We start from the raw sequence: 24,476 nt of genomic DNA on the forward strand, positions 1-24,476 counted from the left end.
CAGACTTGCTGTTTGCAGTGCATTTGGAATCTTCTCTGGCCTTTCTCTGCCCGGAGTGTGTCCCTCAGCCCTGTCAGCGTACTTCCAGAAGGTGGGTGGATGTTCATTGACACAGGGGAGTTTTCAACTCCATTCTCCTCTTCCCGAGCTCTGACGCAGCATCTGCTCCAATGGCAGGAAGCCAACGCTTGCTACCTGAGAAGGGGTAGGGATGATGGATTTCAAAGAGCAGGCACCATTTTTATTTTGGCAGCTCCTGCCAGCTCACCTTCCGAAAAGGCCTCTCCTGCCAGCCCATGCCCACCGCTAGCCAGTGAAGGGTCTGCCTCTCCTTGCCCACGTTCAACAGGACTTGCCCAAACTGTTCAGTTTGTGCCAGTCAGATGAAAGCCTTACTGTGTCTGCCACTGAGGTGGAATATCTTTTTTTGTTTATTGTGTTTTCTCTGTGAATTGCCTTTTTAATATTCATTTGTCCTTTTTTCTTTTTTGCATTTTTCCATTCCACATTTTTGGGGGGTTTGTTTTTGTTTTTCTTTTTTTTTTTAAAGCCAGTCAGATGTAGCAGTGGGGGATTGTATACCAACTTTGATGACACTAATGTTAATAAGTTCTGATAACCCACTCCTGTGGGACCAGCCCCCACTCACATTTATTAAGCTCTCTTTATGCCCCAAGCACTGCACCAGAATAAAGTGCTCACATGGTTTTGTGCATTGTGTCCTCACAGCACCTCTGACGTGCGTGCCGACCGTCCCCTCTCTGCAGCTGGGGCACCCGAGGCCCCAAAGGCTGCAGTCACTTGCCCGGGTCCAGTGCTCACAGTGCACGCAGGCCGGGGGTGGCAGGCCAGGATCTGAACCCGGTCTGTCGGGCTCCAGACCCACGCTCTTACTTCACGTAACCAAACCATACTTTGCTTTTTCTATGGATTCATGGAAACTGAAAATTATGGGTCTGAGTCTATTTCCTCTTATGTCTTTAAACGTAGTTTCTTCGATTTTTTAAAACTTTGTTTATGTGTCTTGCAGCATATAAAAGTGTTTTTTATATTTTTAAAATGTAAATACATTTATTCATCATTTTTTGGTTTTATGTCTTGCTTAAGAAAAGCCTCCCCATCCTAACTTTATAAGACTATTCTATGCTTTTTTAATAATGCCTTTATCATTTTGGTTTTTCACATCTAGCTTCTTATCCTTCCTGCTTTTTTCTCAACCCCTCCAGCTCGCAGGAAACCGTTTATTTCCAGCCCACAGAGTGCCCTTCTTGAGCTGTTAGCGATGGCCGAGGTTGCCCCGCCCCCGTGGACACGCGCAGCAGCCTGGCTGCTGCTGCCCTCGCGGCCACAGGCTCTGGTCCTCCACCCACATTGGGCTCAATTCCTCTGCAGTCTTGGGCAACTTCATTTCTCTGCTTTAAATTTTTTGTCTATAAAACAGAGATAGTGGTTATAGCTTCCTTGTAGAGTTACTGTTAAAAATTAAGTGATTTAATATATGTTTTGGCATTTGGACCAAAAACTCTTCCCTGTCTTTCCTAACATTATCCTGACAGTCAATTCGCCCCATTCCAAAAGGGAGAAATTAGAGAGAAGAAAGGGTGATGGTCCCACTCAGGTCTAGAACCTACCACAGGGCAAATTCCCTTGGAAGAAGAATCTTTGGCTCAGTTCTGTTCTCCAGGTTACCACCTTCCAGGCCCATGAGGGTGGCAGCCCTGCCCTCTGAAAGTCAGGAGGTGATGCCTGCATTCCCCTGACCTGTGCCCTCTGGACCCATGATGCCAATGGCAGCCCTGTAACCACTGAGCCGCCTTTGGGATCATTCTTCCCTTTTGTCAAAGGATAATACGTGTTCGCAGCCAGATAGCTCTACTGGCCGGTTCTGTGAAATCCCAGCAGCCTGACGCAGTCCTTCATTTCCCCCCATCTCTGTTCCCTTCAGTCCAAGTTGGCAGGGTTTCTGCTGGTATAAAATTCTCAGAAACCTTGCCCTCCCATGCAGTTCACGGGGTCCAAGCCATCGGACTGGAGTGTCTTCCCTCGATTGTTCCTGGATAGCCCTGTCTGTGTTCCCGCCTGCTCCTGAGATGGTTGATTGGGTCCGTGAGTTGTGCACATTATGGCTTCAGCAGTGATTTTGCAGCCATGCTCTCGGTGTTCTTTCCAGAGTACGCTGTGTGTCTGCAATATGGAGAGGCTGAGGATTTTCCAAATCTTGATGTCCTGGTTCTTTTTTACATAAGAATGCCTTCTTTAATTTATCTCTCTCCTCTCTCATTTTACTATAAGCAGCAAGGAGAAACTAGGCAATGCCTTCAACACTTTGCTTAGAAAACGCCTCAGCTAGGTATCCAAATTCATCACTTACAATTTCTACTTTCCACAAAACACAAGATCTCCTTCCTTCCAGTTTCCAGTAACATCTTCCTCATTTCTGTCTGAGCTCTCACCAGATGGAAAATGTCCATGTTTCTACCAACCATCTCTTCAAGGCTTTTTTTTTTAACATGTACCTCAAAACTCTTCTAGCCTTGACCCATTTCCTAGTTCTAAAATCACCCCTACGTATACTTCCTGTTGCCAGAGTCTGTGCTGGTTTCTACCAGGGCTGCCAGAACAAAGGACCACGGACTGCGCGGCTTAAACAAGAGAAATTTATTTTCTCACAATTCTGGAGTCTACAAGTCCAAGCCTGAGCTGTCAGCTGGTTTCTTCCGAGGCCTTTCCTTTGGCTTAGAGACAGCCCCCTTCTTGCTGTGTTCTCACAGGGTCTTCCCTCTTCCTGTAAGGCACCACTCTGTTGGATTAGGGCCTGCTCCTATGACCTTGTTTTAACTTGACTGCCTCTTAAAAGACCCCATCTCCAAATACAGTCCATTCTGAGGTACGAAGGGTTAGGACTTGAACATATGAGTTTTCAGGCGGGCCCAGTTCGGCCCGTAGCACGCCCTGCTGCTGTCGTAATTCCCGCCCCTCGCCCAGGTAGCAGACAAGGCCTTAGTGGTCCACTATAGCACTGTTCTTCCTTCCTCCACCAAACTCCATCAACAGTTACCAGAGGCAAACTGCTGATCAGGTGTCTTCTCATCGAGAGCTGATAAAGTTTAGTTAAGACCCTCCACTTGTCCACCGTATGAGGCCCGCAAAGTACGTCACACGCACGACCTCAGTTACCCCACCAGCAACCTGGAACGCTGGGCTGCCAGTGCCATGCTCACCTTATAGATGGAGTGACGCAAGCTCAGAGAAGCCGTCTGGCTAGAAGGAGGCCCCAGAAACTAGAAAACCAAGAGGACAGATGAGCATGAAACACACTCAGCCCTCATCTGGTGATTTCTCTCGGACACTGCATGGGTTTTTGGCAGGCTCCTGGCCCGCCCCGCAGTCTCACCTTCCCCTGACCCCCACTCCTTTGCCTTCTGACTGAGGGACTAATGCCCCACAGGTCTCCCACTGCCCTGCTCTTGGTAGCTTCTGGGTCTTGCTGCCCTGCTTCTGTCTGTCCAGCTGCACTTGCCCTAAGCTGCTCTGACCGGCCAGGGCCCTCCCCGCCCCCGAGCCAGTAAGGCCAGACCAGCCATGTTTTCACTAATGTCTGGGAGGGCTCAGCACCTCGCCGCCCCCCGCCCCGGCTGGGTGTAGACCTGAGTTCCACATTTTACGAAGTGAGGAAACAGAGGCCACCAGTGTGATGGGCTCTGGGCCACAGGGCAGGACCTCCGGCTGGACTCCCTGCTGCCTGCTCACCCCTCCCCATGGTACCGCCTTCCACCGTCACACACTCGGGACCCACTGAGCCTGCTTCAGCCTCGGTTAGAAAGTCTGAAGCATCTCTACCCATCAGCGCTGGGCGGCCTCAGACGTGCGGTGACACTGAGAGGGGAAGATGCTGGGGGGACTCAGTGACCCTGGGCAGCAGCAGCCTTAATGTCAGCCCAGCAGGGCGTGAGTACCACTCCAACCCTCCTCCCTGGGACAGATGCCCTAGTTTGTTTGTGTGCCTGACGTGGTATAATAACAACATCCAGGCGCAAATGGGGCTGCCCACGGCAGGCGTCTGGAACGGTCCCTGGAGCATTTAAGTGCGCAGAGCATGGTAGCGGGCACCTTCCTGGAACTCCGTGTATAGAACGGAGGTCTCGCTCTCTCCCAAGTACTGTCATATATCCTGATAGAATTTTTCCCTGTACCTGGTTAAGTAAGGTGGTAATAAATAATGTGTAAATGGTCAAGGATTTACACGGACAAATACAGACTCTTAGGGCTTGGGGGGTGGTTCTCAGTGACTAGAGAATAAAACGGTCGCGGTGGGGCTTAGGGGGAAATGGCTGGGAAGAGGGAGCGAGAGGATAAAGAGGTCCCTAGGCTGCTTTGGACACACGGCCCATGCTAAGAATTTCCTTCTCACGGGCTACACCAGTGGCCCCTGCAGGACTGGCTGGACGCCCTGGCCCCCAAGGAGCCTTGCAAAAGCGTGGGTTTCTGGACTCCATGCTGGACCTTCCTGGGTCAGATTCCTAAGGGCTGGGACGTAGCGCCACTAACCTGCACCGTGCTTTCCTGTAGCTGGAGGCGACGCACCATCCCTACAGCACAGCCTCGAGGAGGAAGTGACCATCGAGATTGTCCTGTCCAGCTCTGGGGACGAGGACTCCCAGCACAGCCCGTACTGCACTGAAGAGCCGGGGAGCCCCGCGGAAAAGCAGCGGGGGCTCCCCGCCTCCCGCCGGAGCAGTGCCGAGGCGGGGGGCGAGGTGCAGACCTCCTCCAAGAAGTGCTACGTGTGCCCGAACTGCGGGAAAATCTTCCGCTGGAGAGTCAACTTCATCCGGCACCTGCGCAGCCGCAAGGAGCAGGAGAAGCCGCACGAGTGCTCCGTGTGCGGGGAGCTGTTTAGTGACAGCGAGGACCTGGACGGGCATCTGGAGACCCACGAGGCTCAGAAACCTTACCGGTGCGGCTCCTGCGGGAAGAGCTTCCGCCTCAACTCCCACCTGCTCTCGCACCGGCGGATACACCTGCAGCCAGACACACTCGGGCAGGGGGCCTCGGAGGACGCTGGCGAGGACCCCAGCCACCTGCTGGGAAAGGGCAAGGCCAAGCTGAGCTTCCAGTGCTGTGACTGCGGGAAGGCGTTCCAGCGGCACGACCACCTGGTCCGGCACCGCAGCTACTTGCACCCGAAGGACAAAGCCCGGCCCTTTCAGTGCCGGTACTGCGTCAAAAGCTTCAAGCAGAACTGCGACCTCCTCCGCCACGAGCGCCTGCACATGAAACGCCGGTCCAAGCAGGCTCTGAACTCCTACTGAGCCGCGGCCCCTGGGCGGGTGCTGCCCTCGCGCCCCAGCCCGGCCCCTCCCCGGGCCAGAGGGCGCACCTCCTCCTGCCCTTGCTCTCAGGTAGTGCCCAACTTTTGCGTGGTGCCATGGTAGTCCCCTCCCTCCCCACAGATAATGAGAGAGCGGCCACTAAGAGTGTGTTTTGTTTCTGCTGTGCCAAAAAACAGGGAGGGGCGTCACTACCAGCTTCAACGTACCCGGTGTGTCGGGTCTTAGGGACCCCCGCCAAACGCCCTCAGAGCTCATGGAGGGGACTGCGTTGCTCCTGTCGCAGCAACCTCCCGGTCACCAACCGCCCCTCAGTACACTCCTTCCCATCCTACCCTGTCTAAACACTAGGGGCGGATTCTGAAGTTCAAGGGTGGCTGCTGGAGGGTGACTGGCGGGCAGGACCTGTAGGCGCAGCCCGGAGCAGTGCCTGCAAGCACAACAGCCATGTCATGGCACCAGAAGTCTGAGCCCAGGTCCCTGACCGTCAGGCCCACAGGCAAGGAGCACTGCAGAGACCCTGAGATTACCAGGTGGCCCTTTGGGCCTGGAGTCCATGGTGGGAAGCCCCAGAGCTCCTTGAGGTGTGGAAGCTCCTCATGCCTTTGGATTTGCCTTGGCGGCTGGTTGTTTGGGACCAGGAGCTCATGGAAGGCAAAGCTTGTGTTTTAAATTATGTTGCACACCCTCCCCAAACTGTCTTGTCTCTGTACCCTGAAGGCCCTTGGTGAATGCTTGTGGGATGGAAACGGAGTTGTCATCATTTAAAAGGCACTTAAATCCCTCCTCCCACTCGGTCCTGTCTAGGAATATGGAGCTCAGCCCCTAATGAAGGGTTCTGTCTGGGTGAGCCAAGCCCCGAACAGAATCTTCCATGACGTCCTACTCTGTGGACACTTAGAGTACCGGTTGTGCTAGTTTCCTAGGGCTGTTGTTAGAAAGTACCAAACACCGCGTGGCTTAGAATGACAGAAATGAATTGTTTTTCGTAGTTTTGGAGGCTACAAGTCCCAGGTCAAGGTGTCAGCAGTTTGTCCCTTCTGAGGGCCGTGAGGCAGAGCCTGCTCCGTGTCCTAGCTTCGGGTGCCTTCTTGGCAGTTGTTGGTGTCCCTTGGTGTGTGGAAACATCGCCCCAACTCTGCCTTCACTGTTACACGGTGCTCTCGCCATGGCTGGTCTGTGTCCAAGTTTCCCTTTTGTATAAAGACACCAGTCATGCTGGATTAGGCCCACCCTCCCTACTCCAGTATAACCTCATCTACATCTGCTGTGGCTGTTTCCAAATAAAGTCACATTCTGAAGTACTAGGGGTTGGGGCTTCGACATTGGAATTTTAGGGGGACACAATTCAACCCACAACTCCAGTTAATCCTTCAGTGTGCTGTCATTACTGATTCACGCGAGTCACTACAAACCAGTTAGCTTGCTCACGGTTCCACTGAAGGCAGGCTTCAGCCCCAAGCGTCTGCACTCAGGGCTGGTATCCTCTGCATGGAAGATCTTACGCCTTTAAAGTTCATAGCCTGGGGTTCTGGACTGTGGGAGACCATTGGTAGTGAAACCTCAAGCAACCAAAAATGTGGTCTTACTGTTCCTGGAAGACTGCTTATGTCAGCTAGGGTCAGCAATGAGGAGGCGTCGAGGCTGGAATGTAGCAGTGGCTGAATCTGAAAGCCACACCCAGGTAGGTATTTTGTGCTGTGTACACCAGATCCCCCCATGGGCAGTAAGCCTGGGTAAGTGAATGCAAGGTGCCTGGTGCTCTGTCACCCACATAATTTTCACATCAAGAAGCCTCTGCTCCAAACCCAATAAGAAAGTTAAAAGATTTTATAACTACAATCACTGTTTCTGTGTAGGTGCATCTACATATCCAGGAATAGTAAATGCAATAAAACCATTTGGCCATACTTTGAACAAGAAATAAACTGTTGAGGCTTTTAGTTTCTAAATAGTTTGTCTCTTGTATTGATCTGCCTGGATAAGGGAGAAATCAGATCTTTAAAGCCAAGGGAGGGGAACATTCCAACTAGAAGGCAGACTGCACATTTACCCCACCCACTTCCACCAGCAGCTCCAAGGCCTTGGGAAGGTTATTTACCCTCCTGCTCCAGACATTTGTCTAAAAGAGCAACAACTGCTGTACTTACCAGTATATTTTACATGTAAAACCAGATCCTAAATGAGAAAGTGACAAAGGAAATGTAATGGAACTGGGGCCCACAGGAGGCTGTCTCTTGAGTCCCCACCAGATGTCAGGGAGGCCCCCATCACTGATCCAAAGCCAACAAAGTCACCTCAGTAATTGAGAAGTCACATTTCCTCTGGACTTGGAAACCCTCCTGGGTAATGGAGCTCCACTCCCTGGTTCACCCCATGCAGAAGGAGCAGGTGGCTTACCTGCTCTGGGGAAAGGCCTGCCAGCCCTCCAGCCTGACACCCTCGCCCCGGTGCGGGGCAGCTGGACCAAGTTGGTCTCTGTTTCCCTCTTGGCCATTGATACTTTTGGCCTCAGCTGACACACTGGGTCCCTTTCCTCTCTCCCCTCCTCACAGGGGCTGGCAGGCCAACTGGAGCTCTGTTTCCACCATGCCATCCAGGCTGAACCCCGACATCCTCCCTCCTTGTTCCCCTGATCCCTTGGCATCATTCCCACAAACCCACAGGTGCATAATAAAAACTCACTCACAGAATTAATATTCGTGATAGGCTTCATTGAAAAGGTAATGTGGAGCACAGCTGAGAGGGGTGGGTGTCAGGTGTCCTGTGAGACCTTTAGGCTCGGACAGTTCCAGTCACCTGATCTGCCCCTCCCCAAAGTACAGAGGAAGTGACGACTGTTTCTCATTCACTGGAGGTAGGTTGCATTCTTACATCACTGCTTTAACCCAACCTTTGGCATTTCCTGGTATCCTCTATCTCCCCACCTCTCACCCCAGCTAGGAAGAACAAACAAAAGGAGGCCAGTGGTGGGAAGGTCCACTGTCCGTCCTAAATCATACCATGACAAATGGAAGAGAAGGCGAGAGTCCAAGCCTGTGGAGATCTTCTCCAAGTCACTCTTCTTGTGAGATGGTTTCTTGTCCTCTGCCAAAAGCAAAGTTTGGACCAGATGCAGGCACTTCTGCTTGCAGCATTATGTAGGACATTTGGTGATAATGATAGCCCTTTCCCAATTCCATCAAACAAGGCCAGACATGTTTTTCTGTTAGCAACAAATATTGATAATGTTTGGTCTCAAAAGTGATGGCCAATGCCCACCAGTGTTCCATGCAACAAGGCTACAGTTTAGAAAACTTGCTTAAGGCAGACTGGCCAGAGGAAAGGGCGTATTGATAGGACCACTGGACAACCAGGTGCCTCCTGCAGCCCTGCCCACAGCCAGGGCACGCAGCAGAGCGCCCATAGCCCAGCATCTGTGGGCTGGTTAGCAGGGACCACAAGCTCATCAAGGGCAAAGCCCAGGGGTCCATCCTTAACTGTTTAGACCATCCAATACTGATTGGGGGCTTTATCCTCTCTTGAAAACATAGCCTACAGTCAGGGCCATGATTATTAATGTGTATATACAAGGGCTGTTCAGAAAGTATCCAGCCCTTGTAATATGAAAAATAGTATTAACAATGGCTGGATACTTTTTGGACAGCCCTCGTAATCACCAGAGTACATTGACATCCTGGAAATTCCCTGTGAGAAGATGCCAAATTCTCTTAGAAAGGGATGGGAAAACATATTCTTCAGGAATACATGTTAAATACAAATGGGAAGAACCAGAGGCCCACCTCACACATCTTGGCTATAGCCAAGAATATCACAGGTGTGCTGGTAGCCTCTACAAGACTAAGGACCATCTTCTAATCATGCAACCAAATGGCAGGGGAACCACTCTTTTTCCCTCACCTGTGGTGTCTACACTGGGCCATTATATACTGGTCTTGCTATATCTTGTCCAAACATGGAGGGGCTGGGATACCTGCTATTTTGTGTTATTGTTTGTTTGTTTTTTAAGAGAGAGTCTCCCTATGTTGCCCACACTGGAGTGCAGTGGCTATTCAGAAGTGCTCATAGCACACTGTGTCCTTAAATTCCTGGCCTCGAGCAATACTCTTGCCTCAGCCTCCCAAGTAGCTGGGACTATAGGCACACACTAGGGTGCCTGGCTTTTGCACTTTTTTATGTGATGCTCAGTGATTTGTGGCTGCAGGAGAAGAAAGAGGAGAGTCTTAGGAAAAGACAACGTTTATTACACTCACAGATCCTAGTGACGGGAAGCACAGCATGCCACGCAGGGCCACATGGGAAAGACACCAGGAGGCAGAAGTCAGGAGCAAGGGGAGGGTTTACATCGCTATCGGTATTGGGGTTTCCTAGGAGAGAGTCAAGTCAGGGCAGAGTGAACAGTTTAGGATTGGCTAGTTTGAATAATTTCTGTGGGCTCTGGGCTACAGGGGTGGTCCTTAGTTGCCTGGCGTCTGACCCTGGGATGATTGAGGTGGAGGAATATTGCCTCCTGGGGGTATACAGGCCAGATAGGGGAGGTACGGGTCTGGATCCGTCAGTCTGCAAATCAATGCATGCTCCTGGCTGGGCACTTTGCTATCTCTCAGGCATTGGCCAGCCCCAGAGGGACAGTCTCTCCCCAGACAGAAAGGTTGTTTAAGGTGTCCAAACACCATAATATCCAGAAACTTGGGGGGAAATATTGACAGTACTCTTGCCCTGAAGTGTTGCTAGTCAGAAAAGGTACATCTAGTAGTTGGGGTAAATCAATTCTATCCAAATCAACCCCTCTGGAACCCCTTGGAATTGTCTGTTTGCCCTGAGAGGAGATGGGGCCTGCTGCAGCCAACTGACGGTAAATTCAGAGGAGATTTTGGAGTATTTTTAAGAGTTTTTTTCTGGTGCTCTTACAGGTACCAGAAGAAGACCTGAAAGAGTATAAACTCACATGGAAATCATACCAGGACTGAATCCAGTTACCATCTGCTATGGTTTGAATGTCCCCCTTCAAAACTCCTGCTGAACTTAATCCCCGATGTGGCAGTATTGAGAGGTAGGGCCGATAAGAGGCAATGGGATCATGGGAGCTCTGCCCTCATAAATGGTTTAATCCCTTCACGGATTAATGTATTACAGAGCTAATGGATTAACAGGTTATCATGGAAGGGGAACTGGTGCTTTAGAAGAAGAGGAAGAGAGACCTGAGTGAAAGAGTGAATGACCCAAAGGACACATTTAACACACAGGCTATGTGGGAGCAACATGGCTGGTTTATTTGCAAGAGGGCTGAGTCCGAAAAGAGAGTCAGCACAGAAGGGGGTTTTGTGAGGGTTTTTATAAACCGAGATAGCCGCCCCCCATCCTACCTGCCCTGTTCAGGGCCAAACTGGCAGGTGAAGAATTGCTTCCTGCTAGGTGCAGTTCGTGTACGGCAGAGGACGGTGGGCAGAACAGCTGCTTGTAATGAATTCTTCAAACCACCAACTCCTACGACCCCTTTGCCCCAGTCGCATCCATCCTTCAGCTCTAGTGTCGCTCTTATCAGGAGAGCTAGGGAGGGATGAACCACTCTCTGTCAGGGAGGGAGGGGGAGGAATGCTGGCTGCAGCTGTTAGATCTACAAAGCCCGGGGACTCCCTGGACTCCTGCAGCTATTGTTTTAGCAGCCTAAGTTTTGCATTAACCACATTCTGTCCTATACATACTTTTCAGGTTCCCACCTGGAACAAACCTGACACTGAGCTAGCACATTAGCACCCACAGCCCCCTCACCATGTGGTAGCCTGTGCTGCTTCTGGACTGTAGAAAGTCCCTACTAGCAAGAAGGTCCTTACTAGATGCGGCCCCTCAACCTTGGACTTCTCAGCCTCCAAACTGTAATAAATAAACTTTGTTTCTCTTTTTTTTTTTTTTTTTTGAGATAATCTCGCTCTGTTGCCCAGGCTAGAGTGGGGTGGCATCAGCCTAGCTCACAGCAACCTCAAACTCCTGGATTCAAGCGATCCTCCTGCCTCAGCCTCCCGAGTAGCTGGGACTACAGACATGCGCCACCATGCCCAGCTAATTTTTTCTATTTTTTTTTTTTTTTGGTAGAGACGAGGTCTCACTCTTGCTGAGGCTGGTCTTGAACTCCTGACTTCAAGCCTTGGCCTCCCAGAGTGCTAGGATTACAGGCATGAGCCACCACACCTGGCCTATTGTTTCTTTATAAATCACCCAGTTTCAGCTATTCTGTTATAAGCAACAGAAAACATTAGAACCTGAGGCTTATTAGTGTCTGTGGCAGGGTCTTGATATCAGGACCCTGGGGGGTTGATCAGGTGCCTGATTTAACATAGGACCCTTCGGACCAGTGGCTATGGTCACCTGAATGCCCTCTTTGGGACTAGTTTGATCTTGAGCGGCCACAGAGACTCATCTCTTACCACACAACTAGGCGCCGTAGGCTTCACTCTTAGGAGTAAAATCCCAAGTTAAAGCAAATACTGTTGGGAGAGAACTTTCATTCAAAATTTCTGATAATCTGCTATTAACAAGATTATAATAATTAAACCCTGCATATAAAAGGAGATTAAAAGCAAGGTCCTAGGGAATGAGAGAATATGCTGGGAAACTGGATAGGGATAAATTGTGTCCCCACTAAAAGATACGTCTATATCCTAACCCTCAGAACCTGCAAATGTGACTTCATTTGGAAAAAGTGTCTTTGTAGGTGTCACTGAATTAAAGATCTTGAGAACAGATCATCCTGGATTAACTGGGTGGGCCCTAAATCCAATTGTAAGTGTCCTTATAAGAGGAAGGAGTGTGAGATTTGAGACACACAGAGGAGAAAGTCATGTGAAGACAAAGGCAGAGATTGGAGTCATGCAGCCACAAACCAAGGGACACCTGGAGCCACCAGGAACTGCAGGAGGCAAGGACAGATTCTCCCGAGGGGCTTCTAACCTTGATTTCAGACTTCTGACTTTCAGAACTGTGAGAGAATACATTTCAGGTCTGTTAAGCCACCCAGTTTTCTGGACTTTGTTACAATAGCCCTAACTTACACCAGCTTCTGTGGCCTCTGGGGGCCCTTGGCTTGTGGCTGCATTACTCAAAACTCTGCCTGTATCTCTTCACATGGCCTTCTTGTCACATCTTCTCTTCTGTCTCTCTTAAGCCCTCAGGTCATCAGATTTAAAACCCACCCAGGTAATTCCAGATGACCCCATCTCAAAATCTGTGATTTAATTGCATCTGCAAAGACCCTTCTTCTAAATAAGGTCACCTTTACAGTTCCTAGGGGACAGATCTTCATGGGGGCCCCATTCAAACCACAACAGAGATTATCGATGATCCATCCAGCTCTTTCAAGGGAGGATTTAAATCCCAAAACCAGTTAGCCCATCAATAATGTTCTACGGCACCAGGAAACCCAAGCTGCCCTTGGCATTCTTTCTGGTTGTCCATAGCAAAGTGATGCTCCCCCGGAAATGTTTCCTTTCAGTCAAGAATCCAGAGTGTCAAAACTGAAAGAGACACGATGAGTCGTCTCTAGCCCTCGTCTGGCCACTGGGGACAGCTTGGCCGGACGGTTTATCCGAGGCCAAGACTCAGAGCGTGGGTCGCTGAGTTTCCGTCGCCGACCTCGTTCAGTCCTGGCCGGCCCCGCCGCTCCTGCCGGCGCCAGGCGGGGACACGGGCAGGCCGCACGGGCCGCGGAGGCGCTGCCGTCGCCGGGCCGGGCCCGCAGCAGGGCGGACAGACGTGGCAGGTGCGGCCTCCCTCCGTCGGGGGCCGCAGCCGGAGCGAGAACACGGAGTGCGTGACCGCGGGTGGGGAGGGGAGATTCTCTGAGCTGGGTCTCGAGAAGAAGCGGGAGAAAGCAAATGGCGCTTCTGAATTTTATCCTGGCTGCACGGTGAGGACACGTCTGAGACAAAGGCCTGGCCGAAGCCAGCCGTCCCCCCCCCCGCCGGGATTGCTCCCGCCTAGAGGGCGGCGGCGGCGGCGCGGGCGGGGGGTGGGGGCGGCCGTTCCGGCCCGTGGGCGCCCCCTGGTGGCCGCGCTCCGGCCGGCGTGTGGCTGAACAAGGAACCCTCTGCCCGGGCTGAGCGTCGGCCCGAAGCCACGACAAATCCAGAGGAGGAAACAATAATCGTTTTCGTAATAATAAGAAGACCCTGGTCTGTTTTGAAATGGGGCTGGGGGAGAAGGGACTTGGAGGAAGAGGACCTGTCTGGCCTGGAGGTGCCCAGAGCCACCCGTCCCGCCCGGCCGCCGGGAGCGAGCTGCAGACGCCCCTGCCCGGCTTGGCTGCCGCGCGGCGCCGCCCGACCAGCCCCGCCCGTCCCCTCGGGGCAGAGCTCTCTTTGCGACCCCAAGCGATCGCCTCTGGGGCCGGCTCATTTGTGGCTGTGGCGCCTCCGAGCGTATCTGTTGTCCTCATAACTGACTTGGGCCTCCAGAGTGAGTCGTGGAACCACCGGCTACCCGTGCACAGCTGCCCCCGTGGAGGCGTTCCGTGCTCCCGGCTCTGACCTCCTGCTCCTCGCCAGCCTCGGCCTGCCGCCCTGCCGCCCTGCCGTCCAGATAGGCCTGCGAGTCGTGTGCAGACCCAGGCCGCAGGCCTGACCGCATTCTGGTCGCACCACGTCTGCATGGCCCTCAGTGGTTTCCTCGGAGTCACTTAGCCGCTCTGAGCCTCAGGGTTCTGGGAGCGGAAGCAGCACCAGGACCGTGTCCTCCGGGCTGCGTGGGCACAGGTGCAGCTGCGTGTGCAAAGCCCTTAACCTAAGCTGGGCTGGGCGGGCATGGCGGAGGCGTGGAGAGGAGCCTGGCAAACTGGAAAGGGAAAGTACATTCTTTCTACAAGATTTTGTTTATGCTTCAACATGCCCTCCCCCACTCCGCCCCGTGCAAAGCAGGAAAACAGGCTCAGGGATCTTCCTATGACCTGGGAGAAGAGTTGTGTACTTACCATTTACCTCCCATGGCAATTGCTGAGTGCCAGGCCCTCTTGAAAGAGCTTTGCACACACTCACCCATTTAATGTACGTGACCAGCCTGAAGGAGACATCACCGCCCGTTTTACAGAGAAGGCGCTGGGTGCTCAAGGAAGTTGCTCAGGAACACACAGGAGACCCGCGATTTCATTCCAGGCAGCACATCCAAGGGCTGGGCTTTTCATAGTAGGCGGGGTTGCGCTCACTGACAGTAATTAAAGGCATCAAATAATAAATGATTTAAAATTATTGCTGTGATAGGGGCTAGAGATTAGGAATACTAAGAGAATATAACAGGGAGTATTCCCTTCATCTGAGGGATCAGAGAAGACTTCCCAGGAAGTGTCAATGGAAGGGAACCCAAACTCTGTAAAATAATTTAAGGAGGTTTATTCTGAGCTGAATATGTGGGACCATGGCCTGGAGAGCCAGACCCCAAGAGGCCTTGAGCAGGTGGTTTTGCCATGGTTTTGTTTGATACATTTCAGGGAGACAGGAATTACATGTAAAGTCATAAATCAATACACGGAAGGCATACAATGGTTTGGCCGGAAAAGGCAGGACATCTCTAAACGGGGAATTACAAATTATAGGTGGATTTAAAGATTCTTTGATTTGTAATTAGTTAAAGAAATGAAGTTTCGTTTAAAGGCTTGGAATGTTTTAAGTTAAGATATGAAGTCTGTTAATCAGAGATGAGCCACCAGGAATATACCGGAGGATATATACCCCAGACTCAAGTGATTTGTTGAGTATATTGAGGACCTGCAGATGTGGTTTGAGCTTTGTCTTACACAGCATTAGGCCCGTTGATGAGTTACAAAGGACGTCTCCAAGAAGCGGTGTGGGCCGTGATGAGGTATGACTGACCTCCCTTCTCACTGCCAGCAACTCAGTGGTATTTCTGGGGTCCCCTTGGCCAAGAGGAGGTCCATTCAGTCAGCTGGGGGGCTTAGGATTTTATTTTAGTTCACAGAAGTAACTTCGAAAGAGATGTGGAAGATGAGTAAAAGGTAGCAGGGTAAAGGGCGAAGGCAGGGTTTCCACGGCTGGAAGGACGTAAGGGGGAACCATGAGGTTGGGGGAACAAGGGACAGAGTGGAACAGACCCTGCTGGAGGGCACCTTGAGCTCCTCTTACAGTAGGGGTGTAGCGTAACCAACTTTGCATTTTTAAAGATGGCTCTGCTGCAGTGGGGTGCAGGGGGAGGGTAGTAGGGTGCAGGAGGCAGTAGGGTACCGGGAAGGGGACAGTGGGAAGCAGGAAAGGGGGCAGTGAGGTGTGGGGGAGAGGTAAGTGTGGAAGGGGTGGGGGACACGGGGAAGAGGTCAGTGGGGTACAGGGGAGAGGGCAGTGCTGGGGGATTGGGGAGGTGCGTTTGAAGGCCACTGAGCTAGGACAGGTGAGAGGCCAGCCTGGAGCAGTGTGGAGGCAACATTGTGGGGGAAGAGGAGTATAGAGAGCTGGGAAGTACCCGGGAGGCAAGCTGAAGAGGACTTCCAGGTTTCTAAACATAAACACGGGGTGACGTCCGAGGGAGGAAAGGAATATTGCAGCACAAGCTTGGTGTGGGGCGTGCTGCGCCTGCGGGTAGCCCTGGGCAGGAGGAGGGGAGACACGCAAGTCCCGAAAACAGAGAGCTTTAGACTGCCAGAGAAGTGCTGGGCGTCCTGCTGTGTCGCTGTCATTACAGCTGTGAGAATAGTTGAGATGGTCAGAGGAGAAAGGACACAGACAAGGAAGCCTGGGTGGACAGGCCTTGCTCGGTATTTAAAAGTCAAGAGCAAGTTCATATTGTTAAAACAAATAACTGAATAAATAAATGGGGGAGTAGATACAAATCACCTGTGTAGAAATCCAAATCATCAACAGAAAAGAAGCCAGACTCTGTAAAATAATTTAAAGAGGTTTATTCTGAGCCAAGTTTGAGGACCAGAGCCCAGAGCCATGCCATGCCCATGAGGCCTTGAGCAAGTGGACTCGCCATGGTTAGGTTACAGTTTGGTTTTATACATTTCAGGGAGACAGGAATTACAGCAATGTCGTAAATCTTGGTCTGGGCTGAAAAGGCAGGACATCTCCAAGCGGGGGCTTACAAGTCATAGGTTGGTTTAAGGATTCTTTAGTTGACAGTTGGCTGAAAGAGTTAAGCTTTGTCTAAAACTCCCAGAGTCAGTGGAAAGGAATGCTCAAGTTAAGATAAGGTCTGAGCACTCTAGGTAGGTCAAGACAGGAGGATCACTAGAGTTAGGGTAAAGATCTGCCGGGATGCTTGAGTTAAGATAAGGGCTTCTGTTAGTCAGAGATGAGCCACCAGCCATGCTGGACACATACCCAGACTCAAGTGGTTTGTTAAGTAAACTGAGGACCTGCAGGTGTGGTTTGAGCTTTGTCTTCACAGCCTTACGCCTGTTAGTGAGTTACGAAGGATGTCTCCAGGGGAGGGAGGGACGAGGAGGCCTGTCTGACCTCCCTTCTCATGACCAGCAACTCAGTTTTAAGGTATCCCCTTGGCCAAGAGGGGTCCATTCAGTCAGCAGGGGGGAAGGAGCTTAAGATGTTATTTTAGTTCACAAAATAATTTCCGTAGATGATCTCCCCCGAGGGAGGGGGCGCATGATGCCCCACCCTTAGTGTGGGCTGTGCACAGCGACTTCCTTGCAAAGCACGGTGTGGCACGCAGGAAGGGCTCCCTGCACCGCGGAGAAACCTGACAATCATCACCTCTGGTAGAGGACAAAAGTCAACATCGACAGTGATAAGTCACCGGACAGTTCGAACCCTTGAGATGAAGTGAAGAGAGGGGCACTGCCTCTGCCATCTTCCTTCCAAAAGACTTCCTCCCCCACACCCAGCTCAGTCATGAGAAAAAACCCTATTGAGGGACAATTTCCGAAATGCCTGACCAGAGTCCCTCAAAACCATCAAGTCCATCAAAAACAAGGAAAGTCTGAGAAACTCACAGTCAAGAGGAGACTAAGGAGACAGGAGGACCAAGCATGACGGGGTATTCCGAATGAGCTCTTCCAACAGTAAAAAGATACGAGGGGAAAGCTAAGGAAATACGAACACAGCATGGGCTTTAGTTAATAAAATATCAACGTTGGTTCGTTAGTTATAGCAAGTGTACCAGTCCTCTTTTTGTGCCCCTCCAGTGGCTCTCCCTTTGCTGCAACAGCGGGGCCAGTCGCCCTCAGTGGTGTGTGTATCACACTCTGTAAACTTGTGTCTTGCTCTTGTCCTGTAATCCAATCTTTCCTCAATTAACCTCATTTTCGTGCTTGCTTAAAAAAAAGTGCCAAATAAATTAATAAATTATTAGTAATAGGAGAAAATGGATGCAGGGTTTATAGAAATTCTGCATTATCTTACTAAGTTTTCTGTATGTCTAAAACTGTTCTAAAAAATAAAGTTGAGGCCAGTGCAGTGGCTCACACCTATAATCCTAGCACTGTGGGAGGTCAAGGCGGGAGGGTCGCTTGAGCCCAGCCTGAGGCAGAGTGAGACTCATAAAAGTAGTTGGGCAGTGGTGGTGCACACCTGTAGTCCCAGCTACCTGGGAGGCTGGGTCAGGAGGGCTGCTTGGGCCCAGGAGTTTGAGGTTGTGTTAGGTAGATAGTGAGGGATTCCAGGTCTCCTATGGACGAAGGGGGTGCTGTTGCCCCAGTCTTGGCCCTGCCCCACCCTAATTCTCCACACCTGGGGGAGGAGGGAACACCATATGAATCTGCCAGTCAGAACTTGGTACACCAGCTACAAAAGAATGCAGAGGACTCTCTAGCCCACAGGCCAAGCCACATGGGTACCATCAAGTCCGGAAAGTGACCTAGAACCCACATGTGTAGTTAAGGCTCAGGTCATGTGACTCCCAACTGTCTAATCAAAGTGGTTTCTTGGTGACCTCTGAACCACGAGGGAGGTCTCTATCTGGACACTATAAAATAGGATGCAGACCACAGCCAAGCTCTCTCTTTGCCCTTCCTTTTGCTTGCTCTGCTAGGACAATGGGTCCCGTCGTCATGTGTGGCACATGTATCTTGCTCTGTAAACCTGTATCTTGCTCTTGCCCTATAATCCTGTCTTTCTCTCCTCAATAAACCTCATTTTCATGCTTGCCTAGCTTTGGTGTGTCTGGTCATTCTTCGTTCTTCAGCCGTGAGCATGCCAAGAACCCATGGTTTCTCACCTAGCAGTTGCAGTGAGCTATAATGATGCCACTGCGTTCTAGCTGGGGTGACAGAGTGAGACCCTGTGTCAAAAAAAAAAAAAAAAAGTTTAATTTTTTTAAAAAACTGGCCGTGCATGGTGGCTCATGCCTGGAATCCTAGCACTCTGGGAGGCTGAGGCAGGAGGATGGCTTGAGACCAGCCTCAGGAAGAGCGAGACCTCATCTCTACTAAAAATAGAAAAAATTAGTCAGGTGTGGTGCCATGAGCCTGTAGTCCCAGCTCCTCAGGAGGCTGAGGCAGGAGGATCGCTTGAGCCCAGGAGTTTGAGGTTGCTGTGAGCTAGGCTGACACCAGGGAACTTTACTCAGGGCAACAGAGCAAGACTGTCTCAAAAAAAAAAAAAAAAAAAAAATGAAAAAGTGAAAATTTTCACTAGCATCATAACATATTATTTGGGGTTCCCAAAGTAAGGAATGAATGAGATGATTTTAGGTGGCAGATGGATGTAGTATTAAAAACATTGAATGAGATACTAAATAGTTATTCTTCATTTCAACCCTCTGATTAGAACGCAAAGTGAGCCACTTTCAGTGCTAGGATGTCTTTATGGCTTCCTTGGCATTTGCTAATCTCCATTGTTTAATAAAGACAAGCTCATAGTCCAAGGCAGAAAGCAGTGTCTAGAATTTAATACCATTGTCTTATTTTGAGTTCATCTTCAGGCACACTTTTTTTTTTTTTTTGAGACAAAGTTTCACTCTGTTGCCCTGAGTAGAGTGCCCTGGCGTCAGCCTAGCTCACAGCAACCTCAAACTTCTGGGCTCAAGTGATCCTCCTGCCTCAGCCTCCCGAGTAGCTGGGACTACAGGGGCATGCCACCACACCCGGCTCTTTTTTCTATTTTTAGTAGAGACGAGGGTCTCACTGTTGATCAGGCTGGTCTCGAACTCCTGAGACCAAGTGATCCTCCCGCCTTGGCCTCTCAGAGTGCTGGGATTACAGGCGTGAGGCACCACACCCGGCCAAGGCACCCTTTCTGTATGGCAAATGCTACTGGTTGTCTTTTCGTACCAGTAATATGAAGCTTTCTTTGAGGAGCTTGATTACAGTATCTGAAAAGAGGAATAGTAAGTGTACTAGTTGACAATGCTGACTTTTATCTGAGCCCTATGAGTGTGAGTTAAAATAATCCCTCCCCCCCTTTGTGTTCTGGAAGCGGCTTATAACCTACAGGGCACATTGGGCAAGCTTCCAAACTAGCCACCTGCAGAAGGTCGTAATGATGTGTGGCTTACATCCGGTCCCTGAGTGAAAAAATCTCATTGCCAGTCCTCAAATCTTACCGTGACTTTCTCACACTGCTGACATGCCAATTAATACATAACTTAATGACGTTAAGGAAGATACTGATTTATTTCTAAATCATTAAGTGTTACTAATTGCCTTGAACATAAAACGCTTAAGTCTATATTTAAGTCTATATGTTGTAATCTGTAGCCGACGATTGTAAACTCTGTATTGTACCCTCTGACAAAAGAAATCCCCCTCCCTACTCCTAAACTTCCTTATAGAAGCGTGCCAGCTTCTAAGACTGTGGAACATGCTCAACAGCCTTAATTTTGGTTCACACAGCAAAGAACACCGTTCCCCGTGTGACTTAGAGAAGACTAGTGGATGTCCCCTTGTTTACCTAGCATGAGGTCAGACATCATCTTCCGAATTCCCATTCCTTATCCCACAAATTAGCTGAACTGCCTGTCGCCAGTGATCCATCAGAATAAAGGGCTTGTTAACCAAACTTTCCTTAAAATTCTGTGACTCATCCTCAGCTTGAGGCAGCAGACAACCCCTCCTGAGAATAGGCTGGCCTCCCGGTAAAATACTCTCTCATCTACCTTCCTTTCGCTCTACTTTCCTCGGGCTCATCCCACTTCGCCTCACCTGGTTCTTTATAGCCTTTCCTCACTCTAGAAGGAAAACCCCTTTCTGTCCAACATTTGAGATGCTGGCAGATGTCGGGGTGGGAGTGTTCTCCCTACTGAAGTAGTCCCCTCCCCATTACAACAGTCCCTTCCCCCCTCCCCTCACAATAATCCTTTTGAATAAAGTCTCTCCTAAATTGGAATTTGTTCTGTATTTGACTTACTACAGGTGACATTCATAATGGCAATGTCATGAAAGTGGTTTGTGAATAAGTGAAGAATCAGAAATGCTGTATTTATGAAACAAGAAGCCAGTGGTTTGGGGAGCTATCATCCTGTATTTAGTTTGAATCCTTGCTGTTCATCTGGATGCTGGACTGACTGTGAGCTCATATCTGTTGTGTTCCCAACACCAGAGTCCCTGGATCTAGCAGGTGTTTAATATATATCCTTCTATGGTGGTGTTGAGCCTGCAGTCCCAGATACTCAGGAGGCTGAGCTCAGTAGGAGGATCACTTGAGCCCAGGAGTCCAGCCTGGGCAACATAGCAAGACCCTTTCTCAAAATAAAGAAATAAATATGTCAGATTGGCTCATCTATTTAACTGATACTGCATATGCATAGTTATGCATATCTCTGCAAAGCAGCGTTCTGAAAAATATTAGCCATGTACATTTTGTACCAAAAAACAAAGTTTATTTTGAAAAACATCAGAGAGAGGAGGAGAATTAAGCCAAGACATGGCTTAGAAAAGGTGAGATGCTCGGAAAGCCTAAGAGGGTGTGGGCCTCGGGTGGGTGGCGGAGAGAGGGGACCGGACAGGAAGAGGGAAACCCACAGGGGCCCCAGGCAGGGGGCAGGGGGTGCACCTGTGAGCAAGCTTGTGGATTTGAAGGCAAGAAGGTATGAGGGGGTCAATAGACCGTTTTTTTTTTTTTTTTGGAAGTAAGATGGGGAATACGCAAAGATGGGGCTGGAGGATTACAAACTTTGAATGCAGTGTTTTGGAGACCTGCAGGGGTTTGGGATAGGTGTTACGGGGAGTGGAAGAGAGAGCTGAAAGAGGGAAAGCACCTCCATCCCCGAGTCGGGCTGAGCTCCAGTGTTCAGTGCCCAGCATGGGGTTTCCTGCAGTATTCAGAAGCTGTTCACTAAGCCTCTGGTCTCATGCCTTTCCAAGGTTATTATTTTCTCAGATGTAGAAGGGAGCTTCCGATTTTATTATTTACTTATTTATTTATGTATTTATGTATTTTGAGACAGAGTCTCACTCTGTTGCCGGGCTAGAGTGCCGTGTCCTCAGCCCAGCTCACAGCAACCTCAAACTCCTGGGCTCAAGCAATCCTTCTGCCTCAGCCTCCCGAGTGGCTGAGACTACAGGCATGTGCCATGAAGCCCGGCTAATTTTTTCTGTTTTTAGTAGAGATGGGTCTCAAACTCCTGACCTCAAGCGATCCTCCCACCTCTGCCTCCCAGAGTGCTAGGATTACAGGTGTGAGCCACCATGCCCAGCCCAGCTTCCAATTTTAGAATCCTTTCCATTTAAATAAGTTTATCATTTCTTCACAGAAATTCCCATATGACTTTGCATAAATCTATGTATATAGTAGTCTAAGACATTCCTGTCAATTTTTTTTTGTGCAGTCCTTTGTTTGCTTTCTCGTTTGCGTTGCTGCCCTGCTCCCAACCCGTCTGCCAGCCTGTGCTCCGTCCCGACAGTTCAGCCATGTTGATAACCTAGTGTATGTCTTTCCATGATTTTCTACACAAACATATATATATGCACGTGCACACAACAGGTTTGCCAAGTTGGTAGTCATTTGTTGAATCTTGACTTTTTTACTGAGAAATCCTTCCAAGTTACCTAGTTTAGTTTCCATTTTTTCTTTTATGGGATGCATTATAATTTATTCAATCATTCTTCTATTATGGGCATGCATTTGAACTTCCATTTTCATTTCTATAAATGATGCCACAATTAATGTTTTTAACATTAACATACTAGTGGTTTTATTCCTATAGGATAAGTTTCCAGGAGTGTGGTTGCTGGGTGGAATCATATGGTTTTAAACATTTAATAAATTTCATCAATAAATACATATATCTGTATCCATTTCTTAAAAAAATACTTTTAAACTGAGCTACAATGCCATCATCACATACAAAAAATTAACAGTTATTCCAAAATACCATCAAATATCCAATGTTCATGTTTTCCTGATGGTTCTGTAAATTATCTATTTTTTCTTTTTACTCTTTCTTCTGAGTCAATAAACTAAACTATCCATCTTTTTTTCTTTTTTTGAGACAGCGTTTCCCTCTTTCACCCAGGCTAGCTCCCCATCATAGCTCACCGCAACCTCAAACTTCTGCCTCAGCCTCCTGAGTAGCTGGGACTACGAGTACGTGCCACCATGCCCTGCTAATTTTATTATTTTTGTAGAGATGGGGTCTCGCTCTTGCTCAGGCTGGTCTAGAACTCCTGGTCTCAAGCAATTCTCCTACCTTGGCCTCCCAAAGTGCTAGGATTACAGGTGTGAGCTACTGCACCCAGCCTAAACTATCCATTTTTGATTGTATGTTTCTCTAATGTCCTATAGAAGCAATTAATGAGTTTTTAAAAATATCATCATGAACATTTTTGATCTGTTCCAACCAACGTAGTCTTTGTCTTCACTGACGCTCAACTTGTTTCATTTGTGGCTTGGGGGAGCTTTGACATTTGGGAACCTGAGTCCTTTGGCCACCAGCCTTGCTTTCTGGTACAGTTACAGGAGCATTTCTTCAGCCTAAAAACAGCTGCCTTTCCAGGAGCTATGCTTCTCTAGGTGGGAAACAATTTACAGACTACAGTGTGAGTAGAAAAGGAGGAAGAAGCATCCCCTTTTCCCTGTCTGGCTCAGTTGTGCACGGTCTCCAAAGCCCAGCCAAGCATTTCCTCCCCAGAAAGCCCTCCCTGCCCCTAACAGCTCGCATGGGCTCGCGGGCTCTCATTTGCCAGTACTGAGGACACATCACAGGCACATGGTCCCTGCATTGTAATGTTTTCTTTCCTTCTTTTTTGAGACAGTCTCACTCTCACTCTGTCACCCAGGCCAGAGTGTGGTGGCATCAGCCTAGCCCACAGCAACCTCAAACTCCTGGGCTCCAGTGATTCTCCTGCCTCAGCCTCCCCAGTAGCTGGGACTTCAGGCGCATGCCACAACGCGCAGCTAATTTTTTCTATTTTTAGTAGAGACAAGGTCTCATTCTTGCTCAGGCTGGTCTTGAACTCCTGACCTCAAAAAATCCTCCTGCCTCAGCCTCCCAGAGTGCTGGGATTGCAGGCATGAACCACCATCCCGGCCCATTTTCTTTCCTTCTGTCTTTCCCCACACAAGGTGAAAGGCCCCATCTTTATGCTTCCTTGTAATGCTAGTAATTGGCATATAAGAGATGCTTACTAAATGTTTGTAAAGGAATAAACATGAAATTAAAAATAGCCCATGGTAGGTGCTTATAAAATGTGTTCCAGGGATGAGAGAGAAAACAAATGCCTTCCTTACCAGCCAAGTTTCAGCAGGATGAAAGATTGGCATCAGCTCAATAGCAAAGGGAGCTGAGACCGTATTATTCTGTGCCTTCTTACCCAGCAGCTACTAGCTGCATGTGGCTATTGAACATGTGAAACAGGCAAGTCCTCAGTGATACATGGTGCCACATTTTAGAGATTCCATTTGGAAAAACAAAGAAAAAACATGTAAGAGGTCTCATTAATAATTTTATATTGATTACATGTTGAAATGACAATAGCTTTGATATACTGAGTTAAATAAAATATCAAAATTAATTTTGCCTTCCTCTTTTTACTTTTTTTTGGCTACTAGAAGATTTAACATTGTGTATGTGACTCGCATGACATTTCAGCTGGGCAGTGCTGGGTTAGAAGCAATGGCAGAAAGTGCTTGCCTTTGAAAAAAGGAGATAGGTGGATGGAGATGGGGGATTGAGGAAAGGCAAAAATCTTTAGTAATGTTATATGCCCAGGTCAATTACCCAAGAACAGATATTAGTAGAGATGTATCTACA

General features: G+C 49.4%; 1 protein-coding gene and 1 long non-coding RNA gene across 2 annotated transcripts in view; one reads left to right on the forward strand and one right to left on the reverse strand.

Moving 5' to 3' along the window:
• The window catches only part of ZNF496 (zinc finger protein 496), a 38,589-nt gene extending 31,307 nt beyond the window's left edge, over nucleotides 1-7,282 (forward strand). The window contains exon 10 of the mRNA XM_045567433.1: nucleotides 4,570-7,282. Coding sequence (XP_045423389.1) covers nucleotides 4,570-5,312 — 743 coding nt within the window. The 3' untranslated portion in view covers nucleotides 5,313-7,282. The remainder of the gene's footprint in view (nucleotides 1-4,569) is intronic.
• Nucleotides 7,283-10,582: 3,300 nt separating this feature from the next.
• LOC123649356 lies at nucleotides 10,583-18,559 on the reverse strand. Its single transcript, XR_006738999.1, has 3 exons — nucleotides 17,281-18,559; nucleotides 14,357-14,522; nucleotides 10,583-10,880 (listed from the first exon to the last, which is right to left on the reverse strand). It is a non-coding gene; the product is annotated as an uncharacterized LOC123649356 (long non-coding RNA).
• Between the last annotated feature and the right edge of the window lie 5,917 nt (nucleotides 18,560-24,476).

Source organism: Lemur catta, chromosome 13 (genome assembly GCF_020740605.2).
Source record: "Lemur catta isolate mLemCat1 chromosome 13, mLemCat1.pri, whole genome shotgun sequence".
Taxonomy (NCBI): Eukaryota; Metazoa; Chordata; class Mammalia; order Primates; family Lemuridae; genus Lemur; species Lemur catta.